Source organism: Lepisma saccharinum, chromosome 14 (assembly GCF_977018435.1).
Source record: "Lepisma saccharinum chromosome 14, izLepSacc3.1, whole genome shotgun sequence".
Lineage (NCBI taxonomy): Eukaryota > Metazoa > Arthropoda > Insecta > Zygentoma > Lepismatidae > Lepisma > Lepisma saccharinum.
The window spans coordinates 48866775-48882931 of record NC_139242.1 but is presented as its reverse complement, the minus strand read 5'-3'; the positions used below and the strand labels follow the sequence as shown (position 1 = coordinate 48882931).

Here is a 16157-nt window from a genome sequence, read left to right as displayed (position 1 = left end):
ATGTTCTTATTTAGTACATTTTACACACAAAATGTTTCTGAATTGGAAATATGTGTTTATTTTTTAACTCCAGGCAAGCAACCTAACATCATCACTAACTGAGCATTGCAAGTGTTAGATAGGCCTACATTCTGACTTGGGCGCCGTGGAAATGTCTTGAAACATTAAGAGCGCCGCGAAACGAAAAAGTTTGTGAACCAATGTTATAGAGCATGAAAGTGGGTCTTCATGCGGTTTGCCTTCTGTGTTGACTAGATATTTGTGAAAATATCAATACAGCAAAAGAAAAGCACTCGAAGATTCGATTCCCCTGCATGATGTTCCAGGCGCGGAGCGTCCATGTAAGCCATGTAAGCCGGGCTTACAGTTTAATACATCCAGTAAAATGTATGTAATTATGTGGCAAAATTCGTAAACAAGTTAAAAGTTCAACTTGGGTCGACACCAGTGTTCAAGATCCTGTTTGTTAGATTGCAACACTTCAGCACCAGATAGCACATGGGATCTCCCGCCTTCTGCCTGTGGGAAGCTGTAAGCCTTCTGAATTTTGCCTTACAAGTTGCTGACCGCGAGCGAGCAGTGCCTACCCTCCTTCTCTCTGCCTACCCTATCTGCGTGGAGAAGAGCGGGCCAGAACCCTAGGTCTGTAAACCTTCGGTCAGAGGCTTACAGCAGCGTTGCAAACCTCATGTTTAGAAAAAGTGTTGTTCAGGGACGTCCGCAGTATTTCTTTCCACCTGGGAGGATTAAGCAAAGTATTTTTTCCAGGGGGTGGGGGTAAACTAGGCATTTTCCTCCTTAATAGAGTTGCCTTCTCAAAAGATACTAATTCAATTTGAAGTTTAACATTTTTCTGCAATGCCCTTACAATAATTAACATAATTTGCTGTGACTGAAATGAAATTATATGTGTGATATATATTATTTTATGGTTGACATTCATTTTCAAGGAGGGGCCTCCCCTCCTTACCATTACCGAACATCGATGGTGTCGTTTATACTCTGAAATTATGCTACATGCTACTATATTGTTCTAGGCTCTATATATTATTAATATTAATTTATAAAGAAAACTACAATTTATTATTTTCCTAAGACAAGTTTCAAGTTCAATTTATGCATCTATTTTAGAGTTTTAAAATTGCATTATTAATTTGCTACATACTATAGTTAAGTAAAATATGCGATTTCTTCCGTATAATATAAATTAGAATGGTTCAACCAACGGGATGGGTTCGACGTTAACGTGAAAAGATTGAGAAAATTCAACCCCTACGAACAGCGGCCCTCTTGTTTTATTATATCTCCAACTGTCCAACGACTTCTTAAACTTGTGCGAGATTTAGCACCATTATGCTTGGGTGGCATCACTGGCTAACCGTGAATACGGTCCAGCGAGACACCGATTGCCCCGCAAGAGGAGGGAGCCACAGCGTTGTCGGGTTTTAGCCAGGAAACAGTGGAAACTGGCCAGATGTGCATTCTGTAGTAAGGCGATCTTTATACTGCTGGCGTTTTAGCAACTCTCATTGTTCAAGACCACACTTGACAAAGACCAATAAGCACATCCCCCTGAAGGAAAGATCAGAAAGCTAGCAACCACCGCACCACCTCCCCTACTCACTTTAAGAACTGTATGCAGTGCACTCAGTCAAAGATTAGCAGACGACTTTCCAAGTCTCTATCGTAACTGCAGCATCTGGCAACTATGTATGAAGAGGTGGTTGCAAAGGAAATTTGAGACGGTGGTGTTTCAAGGAGGTTTTTTTACAGGAAAAGGGAATTTTGAAGCAAAGAAACTAACAGGAATGGGAAAAAGAGAAACACCTAAAATGAGCAAAAAACGAGAAAATGATAAGATATAACAATATATACATTAATGTGCTTAACGCTTGTTTTTGCTTGTAGGATTAGTATATACATAGGAAATATTAAGATCTCTGTTTTTAATTTGAACTCTGCTTGTAATAATTGAGCTAAATAGTGCAAAAAGTTGTTTTTTTAAGTTAAATGTGTGATGAAAACTTAAGATTGAACCAATTTTACAAATTATCATATCAAATGTGAACGAAATATCATTCATTAATTACATAGTCCGTAATTTAAACACTCCGAAAATGCACGGAAAGCTTATTTATGGTCTGTCTCTCTTTTACACTCCCCTTAGAAATCACTTACATCTCCTTTGATACAAATTTCTGGATAAACTTCTACAATTAGTGAGCATTTATTCTCGTTTTTTTTTTCGATCTATTGAAAAGTGGGCGGTGTGGTGCAGTTGTCCGTGTACTGTGGTGTGATACGAAGTGCATTATGGAAGAAAGCGAGTGTGATTGTGTGGTGGAGAACTTGTTGAAGACGCCGTTTTCCAGCAAGTATTTTGCTGCAAAGAAGAAACTTGTGGATGTACAATAGGTAGGTCCACTCCTTCTCTAGCAGGCATGGTAACGGAAACAAAAAATAAAGTGCGCCGGTTTTGTGACTCATGGTACGAAGCTGATACTTGGTTATGTGGTTGTAAAAAGTATTCAGCACTTTTCTGTTGGCCCTGCCTTCTCTTTTCAACATAAAAAACTGCTTGGACAACAAAAGGTGTCGGCGACGCTAATAATTATCATTTATTAAAGAAAAGACATGAGATCTCCGTAGCACACGTAAATTCAAAGATTGCGTTGTTGAAATTTGGAACTACGCGAATTGAAGATTGTTTAAACCTTGCCTTCAAATTAAACCGAGAGAAACACAACGAAAAAGTCAAAGCAAAAAGATACATCTTTGGTTGTTTAATCGACACTGCTTGTTTTTTGGCGGAACAAGAGCTCCCTTTCAGAGGTCATTTGGAGGGTTCAGAATCAAACAATAGGGGTAATTACGTAGAAATGCTTCATTATAGGGCAAGCTATGATGAAAAACTACGTCATCATTTGGAATCATCTACAGTTTTTTAGCTGGCACTTCTCACGATATCCAAAATGAGTTGATTGATGCAATTGCAACTTTGATGATGAACAAAATAAAAAGTGAAGTGAAAGAAGCATTATTTGTGTCTGTCATCGAAGATGAAACAGTAGACGCCTCTCAGAAATCTCAACTTTCATCGGTGCTACGTTATGTAACTTCAAATGGTAACGTAGAGAAGCGGTTCATAGGTTTTAAGGATGTCAGTGGGGATCGCACGGCTGCTGTCCTGGCAGACCATGTTTTTGGTGTAATAAATGACTTCCAGTGTGGCGAGAAATTAGTCGCTCAAACCTATGATGCAGCAGCTGTCATGGCTGGAGAACACAATGGTTTGCAAAAGTTGATAAGAGACAGGTATAAGACAGCGCTGTTTGTCCATTGCTATGCTCACAAGTTAAACTTAGTTCTCAAACAATCTGTGGAGGGCATCAAAGAATGTAAAGTATTTTTTGAAACTTTGTCGGCTTTTGCAGCATTCTTTTCTAAATCTTCAAAGAGGAAAGCAGCGCTGGACAAAATGGTAAGCAGACGTCTGCCATCAGTTGCTCCTACTCGATGGCTCTATGCAGAGAGATTGGTTGAAGTTGTTTCCCAGTTGAAAACAGATCTAATTAATTTCTTTGAATCAGTGATACAGAACCAAGAGGAGTGGGATGGAGAAACGCGTCTCTCTTCTCGTGGATATTTTGCAACTCTCCATGATTTTGATTTCAATTTTATGTTAATTGTATTTTCGGCCATTCTTCCACCAGCTAAAATACTTTTCGAAATTTTGCAAACCAGAGTGAATGACATCGGCTACTGTACTCGAAAGGTACAAGTATCAAAGTTTCTTGAGTACTAAGAGGGAAGACTTTGAAAAAGTGCGGTCCGAAAGCGACAGTGCCAGGTTGGGAGAAGAACACTTAAAGGTGCCAAGCAAAAGACAGAGAATTGTTCTCATCAGTAATGAGAGGAAAGCTTCTTATCGAAGACTTCGCTATGAAATTATTGACACAATGAAAGTCCAATTAGCCAACAGATTCTCCGATATCCAGAAACTAGAATTGCTCCCCTTGCTAGATTTTGATAATTTTCAAAATTATTCTCTGAAATTTCCAATAAATGCTTACGAATCATTATTGAAATCATATGGACGATATTTTGATCCTCTAATTTTGAAAACAGAACTTACTGCTATTTATTCGTCGCAGGAGTTTTTGAAACCTTCAGTGTTAGACCTCCATAAATATTTAATTTCAACAAACCTGCCTTAATTTTAACCATACCTGCAACTAGTGCATCTGTTGAAAGAACATTCTCTGCCTTGAAGAGGATACACACCTACCTGCGCGGCACACAGACCCAGGAGAGACTTACTAAGCTATCGCTGATGGCAATAGAGAGAACACTCTTGAAGGATTTAAAGAAGAGCCCTACCTTCGATGATGCTGTGATTGACATCTTTGCCGAAAAAAATCTCCGCCTGGATTTGAACTACAAGTTGTAATGGAACAGTAGCATGTAAGAGGTATGTTTATTTTAAAATTCATTTAGATAAGAGGTTCTGAATCGAACTATTTTGTTCTATATTTTATCTAACTTTGTGTATTTTTTATTGTTAGGTTACTCATAGTGATAGGAATACTGACGTAATTATTAGTTCTCCTCTCAATGTATTCGATACCTGGTGGAGGCACATAGTGGTTCGGATCCCACTTTAAACTGTAGGTCCAATCCCGATTAGCCTTAATGTACATAAAGTTGACTTAAAACACCAAATCAACCAACCATTCCTCTCAATGTAGAACAACACAGCCTAGCAATGAAAACACCACGCTCATGGATATTTCCAGAATTTTTAATCTGGTGTAGTGTCACTTTGTTTTTAAGGGGTGTAAGGTTAAATTTAGTGCAAAAATTAGGCTTTTCTGAACAATTCTAGGGAACTGAAAAAATTGGAAAAGGGGGGGGGGGTCAATATGCCAGCCCCAAAATAAGCACAACGGGAAATAGCCTTCATCATGCTAGGCTTACACTGTTGGAAAGCTCACGCTCCGCCACTGTGATGTTCACTGTTAACGTAAAATTTTCAATATTCAACCGTTAAAATTTAACAGTCTGCCTGTTAATTTGCAAAAACGGCACGAAACCGTTTTTCATAATTTGGAATCTCTTGAGAATTTTCGGAAAAGAAACCTTTGCTGGTACAAGCTAAGAGTCTAGCGTGGCTTCAGAAAGTAATTAAAATGTAATAAGACCGTGTAGTCCCGTTTCACCTGATCCCCTTTCGCCTAATTGCTTATCAGCACAATATAATGAAAATATATGAGCTGGCCGTCATTTTAGGCGAAACTGGATATCCCATTTCGCCTAAAATGGCGGAAAGCTGTTGAAATTGATTGACAGCTGCTGATAAGCCGTTAGACGAAATGGGATGCTATCAATAAGACACATAAATCTACTGAAAATTAGCAATTAGCCAAAAAAAAGAAATACTAGGGCTGAGCCGATACCACTTTGAAACGATTCACACCGATACTCGAAAATTGAAATAATTGAAAGTTTTTCAAAATATTGGTTTATATTTGTGTGAAAGTATTCCTCTCGAACTATATGCATCAATTTACTAACACTTTTGCTTTAAAATGATCAAGAATTACATCAGATCATTAAATTACATGTTATTATAAAATTAAGTTTTTTCACGCAAAACTGGTACAAAATATAAATATATTTTGCATAACTTCCAGGATAACTATAGACTTCTCGAACGTGTCGCGTGCCATTTTTGTGGACCCAGTGAAAGACCAAAATGCAGGAAAAGTATCGGTGAATAAATTACAACCGATACTTTCCGATACCGATACATCGGCATCGGCTCAGCCCTAGAAAAATACTAATAATGGACCAAAATGAAAGAAACAACAAGAGTGCTTTAAGATTCTAAAGTCTTAAAAATTTTCCTCAGCTTCCGAAGCCTGTTACTTATTGTAACTCTATGCCTTTATCTTGCACTGTTTGTTTGTGAATGTTCTTGCCCTGTAACAGAGGCTGACATGTGTTTTTTTTCTTTTGCAGCAACAACAGGAACGGTACAGCACCGTGTACGATCCATCCCGTGACTTATCTCCAAACCTCCCAGTGACCTCCTCAGACACCTCGTCCATGGGTGACGTCGAGCACAGCAACAGCAGCAGCGTGAGTAGCAACAGCATCAGCAGCACCAACAGCACAAATCACGTCGGCGGGACTTGCAACAACAACAACAACAATACCACCACCACCAATGGCGGTTCCTGCTGCGGACCATGCTACGACCCTTCCGGAGTGCACCACCACGCGGCCCCTCCGTCGCTGAGCACCCCGACGGGATGCAGACCGGCGTCTTGCGGGGCTCCTGGGTACCCGCCGGCGTCGTCGGAGTGCCCCATCGACGCGACGACCTACCGGCACCCCCAGCACCACCAGAAGCCGTCGTCGGGGTGCGGGGAGTACGCGTCGGCCTCTCAGACCCCCTCCCCGGCGACGACGTTGTCCTCGCCGGTCCTCAAGACCGAAGATGTGGTCTGCGCCGGATGCGGGCTGAGGATCGCCGACAGGTTCTACCTCCTCGCCGTGGACCGTCGGTGGCATGCCGCGTGCCTCCAGTGTTGCCAGTGCCGGCAGACGCTCGATGGGGAGGCGACGTGTTTCGCGAGGGAAGGAAATATTTTCTGCAAGAAGGACTACTACAGGTAAGTCCAACTTTCTTACTTTTTGCAAATCCCAATTGTATTTTAACCAATCACAAGGCACACAAAAGCACTAGCATGAAATGCGTATTCAGGAAATCCGATACCTCTCGCAAGATCTTGATAATGGATGGATGAACTCTTTAGCATAGTGAGTACAATATATTCATGCATTCAGCTCAGTGGCGTACTTATTACATTTTGATGGACTAAGTTTTTAAATTACTACTTTGCAACGCAAATTTTGTATTTTCTCGTCTGTGAGATTGTATGGATGCTACTCTAGAAAATGAGATTTTTTCCATCCACAATTGATGATATCTTTATACAGTTCAAAAGCATTTTAAGGGGCCTCAAGCACGAGTCTTAATTCATTAAATTATCCTTATAATTTTATTAACCCCATTTAATAAAACCACTAATTTATATTTTTAATAGTTATTTTATTTCGTTTCTGTCTTATTTATATTACATGAATGTATTTTAGTTATTCACAACAATTTTCGTCTTCATTCGCGGATTTTTCATAACTGATAATTTACTTTTGCAATTTAGCACTACTTAATGAATCATACCGAGCTCCCGCGTAGCCCAATGGTTAGCACTCTCGCCCTTATTGCGAGCGGTCCGGGTTTGATACCCGGTGGGAAACCCCAAAATTTCGCTCATGACAGGGCATCGTGACGGCAGTTGGAAGCTATCTGAAAAGAAAAAGTAGCGGATACCGGTCTCGAAGACTACAAAACAGCGACGATGGGACTTCTTGCACTGCACTGACCAATCGTCAGGGCAGGGCCTGGCCCCCAGAAAGTCGTTTCGCAATGGAGTGTTATTATATCCTATCCCCGGTTTTTTACTTACGTGACATATCGAAATCCTGATGTTTTGGGCATGGGGAAAGAAACTAGTCACAAAACTGAATTGTTTTATACTAGATCCATGCTGTGGAAATTAATTACTAAATTTCTAAGACAGCATTCAATTTTTGCAGAAATAAAACATTTGAACATACAAATATTTTAACGGAGCGTCATCTATCGACCTTTTTTTTAACGACCATTCGAATTTCCATTCACTTAATATGGCGGAACACCAGATCGACCCCTGATAGGTTAATGATATATACTCCTCTGTCACGGGAGGAGGAACGTGACCTTTCTTGCAAATGGAATACAGGAGGAGTCCGTCGAGGAAAACTGACCATGCACAGATCGCGCCAACATTCTCCAGCCTCAATGCATGGCTGGCCAGATGCCATCGAGCAACGCGCCACAAAAGCAAAGGGTCGTGGGTTCGAAGCAGTGTCGGTGGAATCAGATACTCGACGTTACAAATCTCGCCGTATAAATCGCCTGTAACGTTTACAATATATAGAACAGACTCGCGCACTTATGTGTGCTCACATATTAAGAGATGCGGTTCCTCAATGTTCGTAATGAGTTTGCAAATGTCAACATGATCGATTGATTGACGTGCTTTATTTTGCTTTGCTTCTTGTGCCACTTTTGGCTAATTTGAGAAGATTGATGAATGGACCAACGTTATGTTTGTACGTTCTCTAATATTGTATAAATACTCAAAATATTATTGTATATTTCTTAATAATAAAACTGTTAAGCCTACTGCCCGTTTGATATAAACGAATTCCATTGGCCCATATATTCAAATACTAAAATTAAAGTATCGTCCATTTAACGTAATTTTCAGGGTGAAAATAACCTTTCTTGAAGTACCCTAGCAACGTTCGTTTCCATGGTCAACAACAAACATGGCACACACAATATTATTTTTACATCTCTCTAAACATTTCTTTAAAACAAACAGGCATGATGTCGCTATTTTCGTATTGGGTGCTGAATTAGTATGTAACTGGACTGAATCTTCTTATGTACTCTTGTTTGAAGTTCTTTTCTAACTAGGATTTGAATCATCTATTTTATTGTTGATCTCGATCATAAAGTATGAGAAATAAATGTCGGTTTTTTAACTTCTTCACAAAAAAATGTCATTTTCACCTTTGAGACAATTTCATGGGGGGGGGGGGGGCTCATAATGGAGCATATTTTTTTTGCCTCCGGGACTTCCTTCATGGAGAACATTTATATCAGTGAGTGTGTGGTGAGGAGTGGGGCTTTATATAACGATCATGAACTGGAATGCAAATAAATCTCCTTCTTGACTGATTGATTGATTGATTTAGTTTATTTTACTTCGCCTTTCTGCCATTTTTGACTAATCACGGACATGAGGATGAATGGTGTAAGATGAGACGGATTAAGGAACAATGACAAACATATAGGAACGGCACAACCTGTGCCTTACTGGCTGTGAGTACAGACGCCAGAGTCTCGCAAGTCTGCGAAATGCAGTCCAAGGTGTACTGCGTAGAAGGGAGGTTGGCATTACACCCCAAATCTCCTTGTGGAACGATGACATATGGGTTTTCAGCAGACAACACTACACTCATCCTTTTGAGTATGAGTTGTGAGGCCACTTTTATGCACAGACAGGATAATCGGGACGGGGTCTACGAACAACTGTGCAACGTGCCTCCACCGGAAATCGAATCTCGAATTCCTTGATTGCAAGGCGACGACATTACAACTACGCCATCGAGAAAATCCTAACTGAAAATGTACAACAAAATGCATAGAAAAAAAATGTTGTTTTGTATAACCACAAAATATATTCTCGTAAACAAACAATTGCTTCAACACTCAACAAAGGAATAATTGTCCACCAGCATCAATTTTGTTCACTAATCATGAAATCTTTCGAAAATCCTGGGCACGGTAGATACTGCCATTACCAAACCTTTCTGGTTTTATCAACTCAGTGTTTCTGCTGTAAGATAGCAACAACTGAGTTTCAAGAACGTGCCAAATAAAAGTTAAACAAGTTTATTTTGCTTAATAACATTAAGATGAGTGTTTAAGCAACCACCAGAACATAATAAACGTAATTATATAATGTTTGGAGTTTGTTGGGCATGAAATACATTTATTTCCGTGGATTAGGATGAGTCAAGTTTTGAAGTGCCGGTGTTCAAAGGAATAATAATAATTAGGGTCAGTTTTTGCTAAATTACTATTTTGTGTTTTGTATTTTTACGTTTTTTTCTTCGTAGAATACCCTTTCTAATAAACTTTTGTGATAATAGAATATGTACCGTCATATCTATATTTTTACGCCATCTATTGACTTTTTTGTCTAATAATTGTTAGTAGAAAGTATTACGAATAATATGTCCATTATTATTAATAATTTGTTATCATTATTCTATGTGAGACACTTGGTTAGCGTGGAAGGACCCCTCCTGAAATACTGGAAGAGTTTAAATCTGTAGAAATCAGAGTACTTCACTGCTACCACCGTTTGGCGAGGATGCTACGAAAAACAACATAGCAACACACTTTTTTTCTTCTTTTCGGAAGGTGTAAGTTAACGAAGCGAATTGCCAACCTTCTTCACTTCGCCGACTAAGCGAGAAGGGCCTCCTCTGGCTTCAAGTTCTGCAAGGTGTTCAGCTAACTGTTTCATGGCGAGGCCAGAGCGACAACAAACCGTGCTCACCCATTGAGAGGTCTTAACCGCTCGCCTCACACATGCGAACGCAGACACACACACACAAGTTCACATTCCTTAGGTTTAAGGAGCAAAGGACCCTTCTCCGTAATGATTAATAGCTTCCTCAACTTCCTAATTGCTATCAGTGAGCATTGTTTCTTCTCAACTGTTGCTTCAGTTGAGTCAGTTTCATGCTCAGAGGTTCGCAGTATTTTTTCCATTGGATATCAGTACAAGGAAAAAGCAAATTTATTTAAGTATAAAAGCACGTTTGCTTAAGCTTTTTGGTGACTGTAAACAATTTCCTGGCCGCTACTAAATTTGGTAATAGATCCACAACCATGTTTGAAACCCTGGTCTGAAAGCAAAGGCGCTACAGTCCTGCCGTTGTATCTCCCGTTGTCCAATCACAGCGCAGAACGGCTATTTTAACAAAATCCTGTTTTCCTCTTGGCTGCTTCCAGGAGGAGGGATTGTAATGTTCTCGCTTCTTGCTCAAGCAGTGGGTCTAATTGGCTGTTTGACCGCAAGTTCCTCCATAGGCAAACGCAGCAACAGAGGGTCACTGTCAAAAAGGCGGTGACCGTACCGGATATAAGGGCGGCGGGTCTGTAGTGTCGATAGGCTACCAAAAGTTGGAACCGAAACACCGTGCAACATGAAACTAATCGAGCCTGGATTCTTTGATTACAAGGCGACAGTAATGCGGTATATTAGAGAGAAGTTCAAATTCAACGTTTTGTCACTTCGTACATCTCGAGGGGTGTAAGAGATGATCCTTCTCCAAAGACACTCAAATGTCAATCTCCCATCCCCGTAGTACACCCTGGATTGCATTACGCACAATATCGAGGCTTTGGCGTCTGGACGCAAAGCCAATATAATTATCTGTGCGACTTGTGTTGTGTCGTCATTATATGTTTGTGATTGTCCCTTCATCCATCTCATCGTCATTCATCATCATCATCTTCGCAATTAGCCAAAAGTGGCATAAAAACGAAGTAAAATAAACTAACTCCATCAGGCGCCAGCCGCCTATTATTTTCCTTCTTCAAATACGGGAAAAGAAAGCCATGAATCTAGCATAAACTAGGAAATGTGAACTTTAGAAAAAATATTAATTATATACAAAACTAGATTAAAAGTAACTTATTCTTTGAAGGGAATGGCTTTCCTACAGAAGGCTTAATTGGAAACAGCATGACTCTATACATATCGCTGCAGATTTTAAAAATCGCAAGAGCTCTCGCCACGAAAACAGTCCAGTCAAGGTCGCGCCACCCACTTACAGTGTTGCCAATGAGCATCTATTTCAACCGATGAAATCAACCGCATACGTACAACGCGCGAAGTCTCGACTGAGCAACTTAGAAGAAGGGTGGCAACCCTGGAGGGCCAGGGGTGTTGGGGGGGGAGGGAAGCTCCGACCTTGACTAGACTGTTTTCGTGGCGAGAGCTATAGCAACAGTGCAAACATTTATAATGGCATGCTTATTTTTCTGATTTATTGATACACGCGATACAGAAAACACACAAACATTAAAAAATACGTACTGTACGTAATATATTTTTAAAAAAAGGTAATGGAATTTGCCGTAATCGAACTTGAAATATTAAAGAAAAAAACATTTTTACAACTCGATTTAAAAATTCAGTCGTATGGTGAAATTTTTCAGACGCCACTAGCGACCAGGTCAATTTTTCTACCCGTGACTATACATCAATCAACCAATCGCACATTTCGAATTGAAGCATTGTTCACGTGTTCCCCTCCCCAGTATATCGGAAGTGGAAGTGCATTCCGCGACTCGAAAACGTCACGGCTTGCCAAGTCAGAGACCACGACCAGGTTGAACACACACACACACACACACGGCGTAGCCACGGGGCACGCACGCGAGGCCCATGAATGAGCGGCCGGCAATTAAGATATCATCGATGTAACAGGTACGGCTCCAGCGCACTGGAGAAGAAGAAGAAGAAGAATAAGGCATAATTTCTTAATAACAGTAAAGAGCGTCCGGGGCATCCGTCCACGGTCCATATCTTCCGAGGGTCGCTGGACGCCAATGATGCAATTACGGAAGGAAATTGGTGCTCTTCTCCTCCACGCTTGAATAGCTGGGCTTTTGCATGTCATTAAGGCGTGTGCGAACCCCCTTTGCGCATTCCCAAACCAGCCTCTCAAAATTCTCTCTCCCTCCTCATAGTATCAAAAAAGTTTTAAGTCAACGTTGTGCTCAGATAGGCTAATCGGAAGTGGACCTACAGTTTGAAGTATGATCCGAAACACAGTGGCGTATACTGAGATCTGAGCTATCTCACTATGTCACGTGGGACTGGGGTATGAATAGAAATAAATTTACCAACTCATAAGAAATCAGGTTGCCAACTCATAGGAAATGAGGTTGCCAACTCATAAGAAATCAGGTTGCCAACTCATAGGAAATCAGGTTGCCAACCCATAGGAAATCAGGTTGCCAACCCATAGGAAATCAGGTTGCCAACTCATACGAAATCAGGTTGCCAACTCATAAGAAATCAGGTTGCCAACCCATAAGAAATCAGGTTGCCAACCCATAGGAAATCAGGTTACCAACTCATAAGAAATCAGGTTACCAACCCATAGGATATCAGGTTACCAACCCATAGGAAATCAGGTTGCCAACCCATAATAAATCAGGTTACAACCCATAGGATATCAGGTTACCAACCCATAATAAATCAGGTTGCCAACCCATAAGAAATCAGGTTGCCAACCCATTAGAAATCAGGTTGCCAACCCATAAGAAATCAGGTTTCCAACTCATAGGAAATCAGGTTGCCAACCCATAGGAAATCAGGTTGCCAACTCTAGATTCAGCATCATCATCTCACTGATATGAATAATTTTATTTACAATTTCTGATCGATTTCTCTCCTGTATTTTATTCTATAGACTTCAGGCTTCGCAGATAGCCTAGCTAGCCAAGAATATACGCTCCTGCCGAAACCAATACCTTCTCGGGAATCGAACCCTGAATGACTTGATAGTCGAGAGCTTTGAGTGCTGAAGTCGCTATCTCACTAGCGCTCCCGAGTTCGAGTTCTGGCGTGGGGATAAGTGTTTTTCGTTTCAGTGTTCCTTCAATTTCATTCAAATCATCATAGTTTCTTGATCGAGAGGCAGAAACGTGATGTAAAATGAGATAATACAACATGAGCAATCATTTGTTTTTATTCTCAGATATTGAGAAAGATGCACATACTGCGTACAACAGGAGAAAAAAGTAGTGCTTTTAGAAATATATGTCTCCTCGTCCCCTCTTGGAATTTTGTAATCGAAATTAGGGTTACTTACAGCATCACTAAACATTTTCAAATAATAATCCATCACAATTATAAACATAAGCTATTAAAATGTACTAAATACTGTTTTAATCAAATCCTTACTTACTTACATGAACAAATCTAGCTACCTACATAGCATTTTCGAACTTGCGAATAAGGGTTTCGTACTTCCAAACCATATATTCTCTCCTCCAAGCCCTCACTCAAAAGACTCGTTCTGAAATTTTATATTTAAGAAGTTCGTAACCAGTGTTGTAAAATAGGCCTGGTGAACCCTTGAGAAAGATCTCTCCCCCTTGCACCTGTGGACTGCAGATCGAGCAGCGTTACTGTAGCTTTGTAAGTGGGGCGGAAAGAAAGGAGGGAGTGAGCACGGTAGTGTTCGTGCAGTAGAAAACCCTCTTGTCATCTGATTCGTGAGTAGCTCAGCAGAGCGACATTGTAATAATGGTAGGAGGAAACGAGTGTAGTTGCGTGGAGCGCCTTACCCCAAAATATTGTTAACCTCGCAAAGCAAGCGCTCTCTAACTACCAATGTTTGGAAACGTTTTGTTGGCAATATAAGTTGATACGATACTTACTTCCACGTGACATCAATAGACTACATCAAACAGAAACAAGTAACAACTTGCCGCTCGGGTGCAAAGACATTTTGTTCTTTGGACCCCCTTTCGTCAAAGTCGACCTTAACAGAAAAATACACGAACATAACTTTCATGTGTTGCAAATTATTATATGAAAGAGAAGGGCAAGTTTGAACACTTCAGTTTTCATGCTAACAAGCAGTGGAAGAAAACTGTGCTCTTAGAGAACAAGAAACGGTGGTTTTGCTACCATTTCAACAACCAGTGGAGGAAAAATTCACATTTGGAAGAAAAAGCAGCAACTTTGTTCCCATTTAAACAACCAGTGGAGGAAAAATTCACATTTGGAAGAAAAAGCAGCAACTTTGTTCCCATTTAAACAACCGATGGAGGAAAAATACATTTAAAAGAACAAGCAACAGCTTTGCTCCCATTTCAACATCCAGTGGAAGAAAAAGACAAATCTTGAAAAAAAGCAGCAGCATTGTTCCCATTCAAACAACAAGTGGAGGAAGAAGACAAATTTTAATGATGCAGCAACAGCTTTGTCCCCATTTAAACAACCAGTAGAGGGAAAAGACACATTTTAAAGAAGAAGCCACAGCTAACAAGCAGCAGCTTTGTTCCCATTCGAACAACCAGTGGAGGCAGAAGCGACATTTTAAAAAAAAAACAAAAAACAAGCAACAGCTTTGCTCTCATTTCAACAACCAGAGGAGGAAAAATACACATTTTAAAGAACAAGCAGCAGCTTTGTTCTCGTTCCAATAAGCAGTGAATGAAAATGGTGCATGGCAAACAACAACAAATAGTTTTATCCACATTCGTACAAGCAGTGAGAAAAATAATTGTTGCATTTGGAAAACAATAAACTGTTTTATAGTCATTACAACCAGCAGTGTTGTGCCTGGAAGAAGACTACCTCTTCATATCCGGAGGGTCTGGGTGGATCATTTTCCCTGGCTCGTGCAGTCCACACCTCAGGGTATACACCACGGCACGCTATCTCTCCCCCCTTCGTTCAGATTTCCGTGATTCGGAACCCGTACTTCGTCGCCTGTTGCAGGCATCAGATAACCAATGTGAAGTCATGCGCAGAATCGCACATTTTGAGAGCAATCAGCTAAGGGAAAGGAACAAGACCAATTTGTGTTCTTAGGGAAGGGACTTTTTCACCAGGATACCTGAGCCGTGCTTCTCTGGTGTGTGTTTTAGTGACCAAACCACGGCTGTTTGATTTTGTCCCCTCCCTTCTATTGGTCTGTGGTTAAGATCTTCGTGTAGATGGTTGTTAGACACTCCCGCGTTGTTGAAATTTTGTCCCTGATGCCCTGGTGGGCCCCTATTAGATAGCTAGGGACAGCATGACATCATAAGCGTTCGTAATCTGAAGTAATGTCTCCTGTAATGATGTTTAGGTGTTGTTACAGCTCTTCGTGGCGTGTGGCAATGCTTATCGAGTATTGCCCTCAGCCAGCTTTCGCGCCGCAACATCTTGCGTTGAAGTACGCTTCAGATGAAGTGGATGTAGAAATAAGTTATTGATTTCTTAAAGCAAGGCAAAAGTAATTTTGCCATGTACCTAGTATCACCTGAACCTCAGCAAAGACTTTTGAGAAAATGTTTGTTGCTCTGAATTATTAACTAAAATAGGTCGATTTAGAATTCTTCCTAAAGCATTCTGGAGTGTCGTGTTACATGCACGAACAATGTAACAATGTAAAGCTGCTCCCTGCACTTTGCAACATGCCAGGTAGGGCCCAACACATTCAGGCCACTTGTGGAGGTGATGTGATCAGCACCACTCTCCGGCCGCCTTTGACAGGGTTGCCTTCAGGTTTTTACGAGTTTCTATTTTAAGTTTTTGCACAGATAGACTAATCGTTCACTGGACCCACAGTTTAAACGGGGATATCCGAACCACTGCATGCTTCCACCGGGTTTAGAACCAGGGACTCGTTGATTACAAAACGGCGACGTTACCAGTACAACATCGGGAAGG

The 16157-nt window shown here is 40.7% G+C and overlaps 1 protein-coding gene across 1 annotated transcript in view; it reads left to right on the top strand.

Moving 5' to 3' along the window:
• Positions 1–16157, top strand: part of LOC145998862 (LIM/homeobox protein Lhx9-like) — a 186906-nt gene that overhangs the window by 82868 nt on the left and 87881 nt on the right. Inside the window, exon 2 of the mRNA XM_083135541.1 lies at positions 6022–6677. Coding sequence (XP_082991667.1) covers positions 6022–6677 — 656 coding nt within the window. The remainder of the gene's footprint in view (positions 1–6021; positions 6678–16157) is intronic.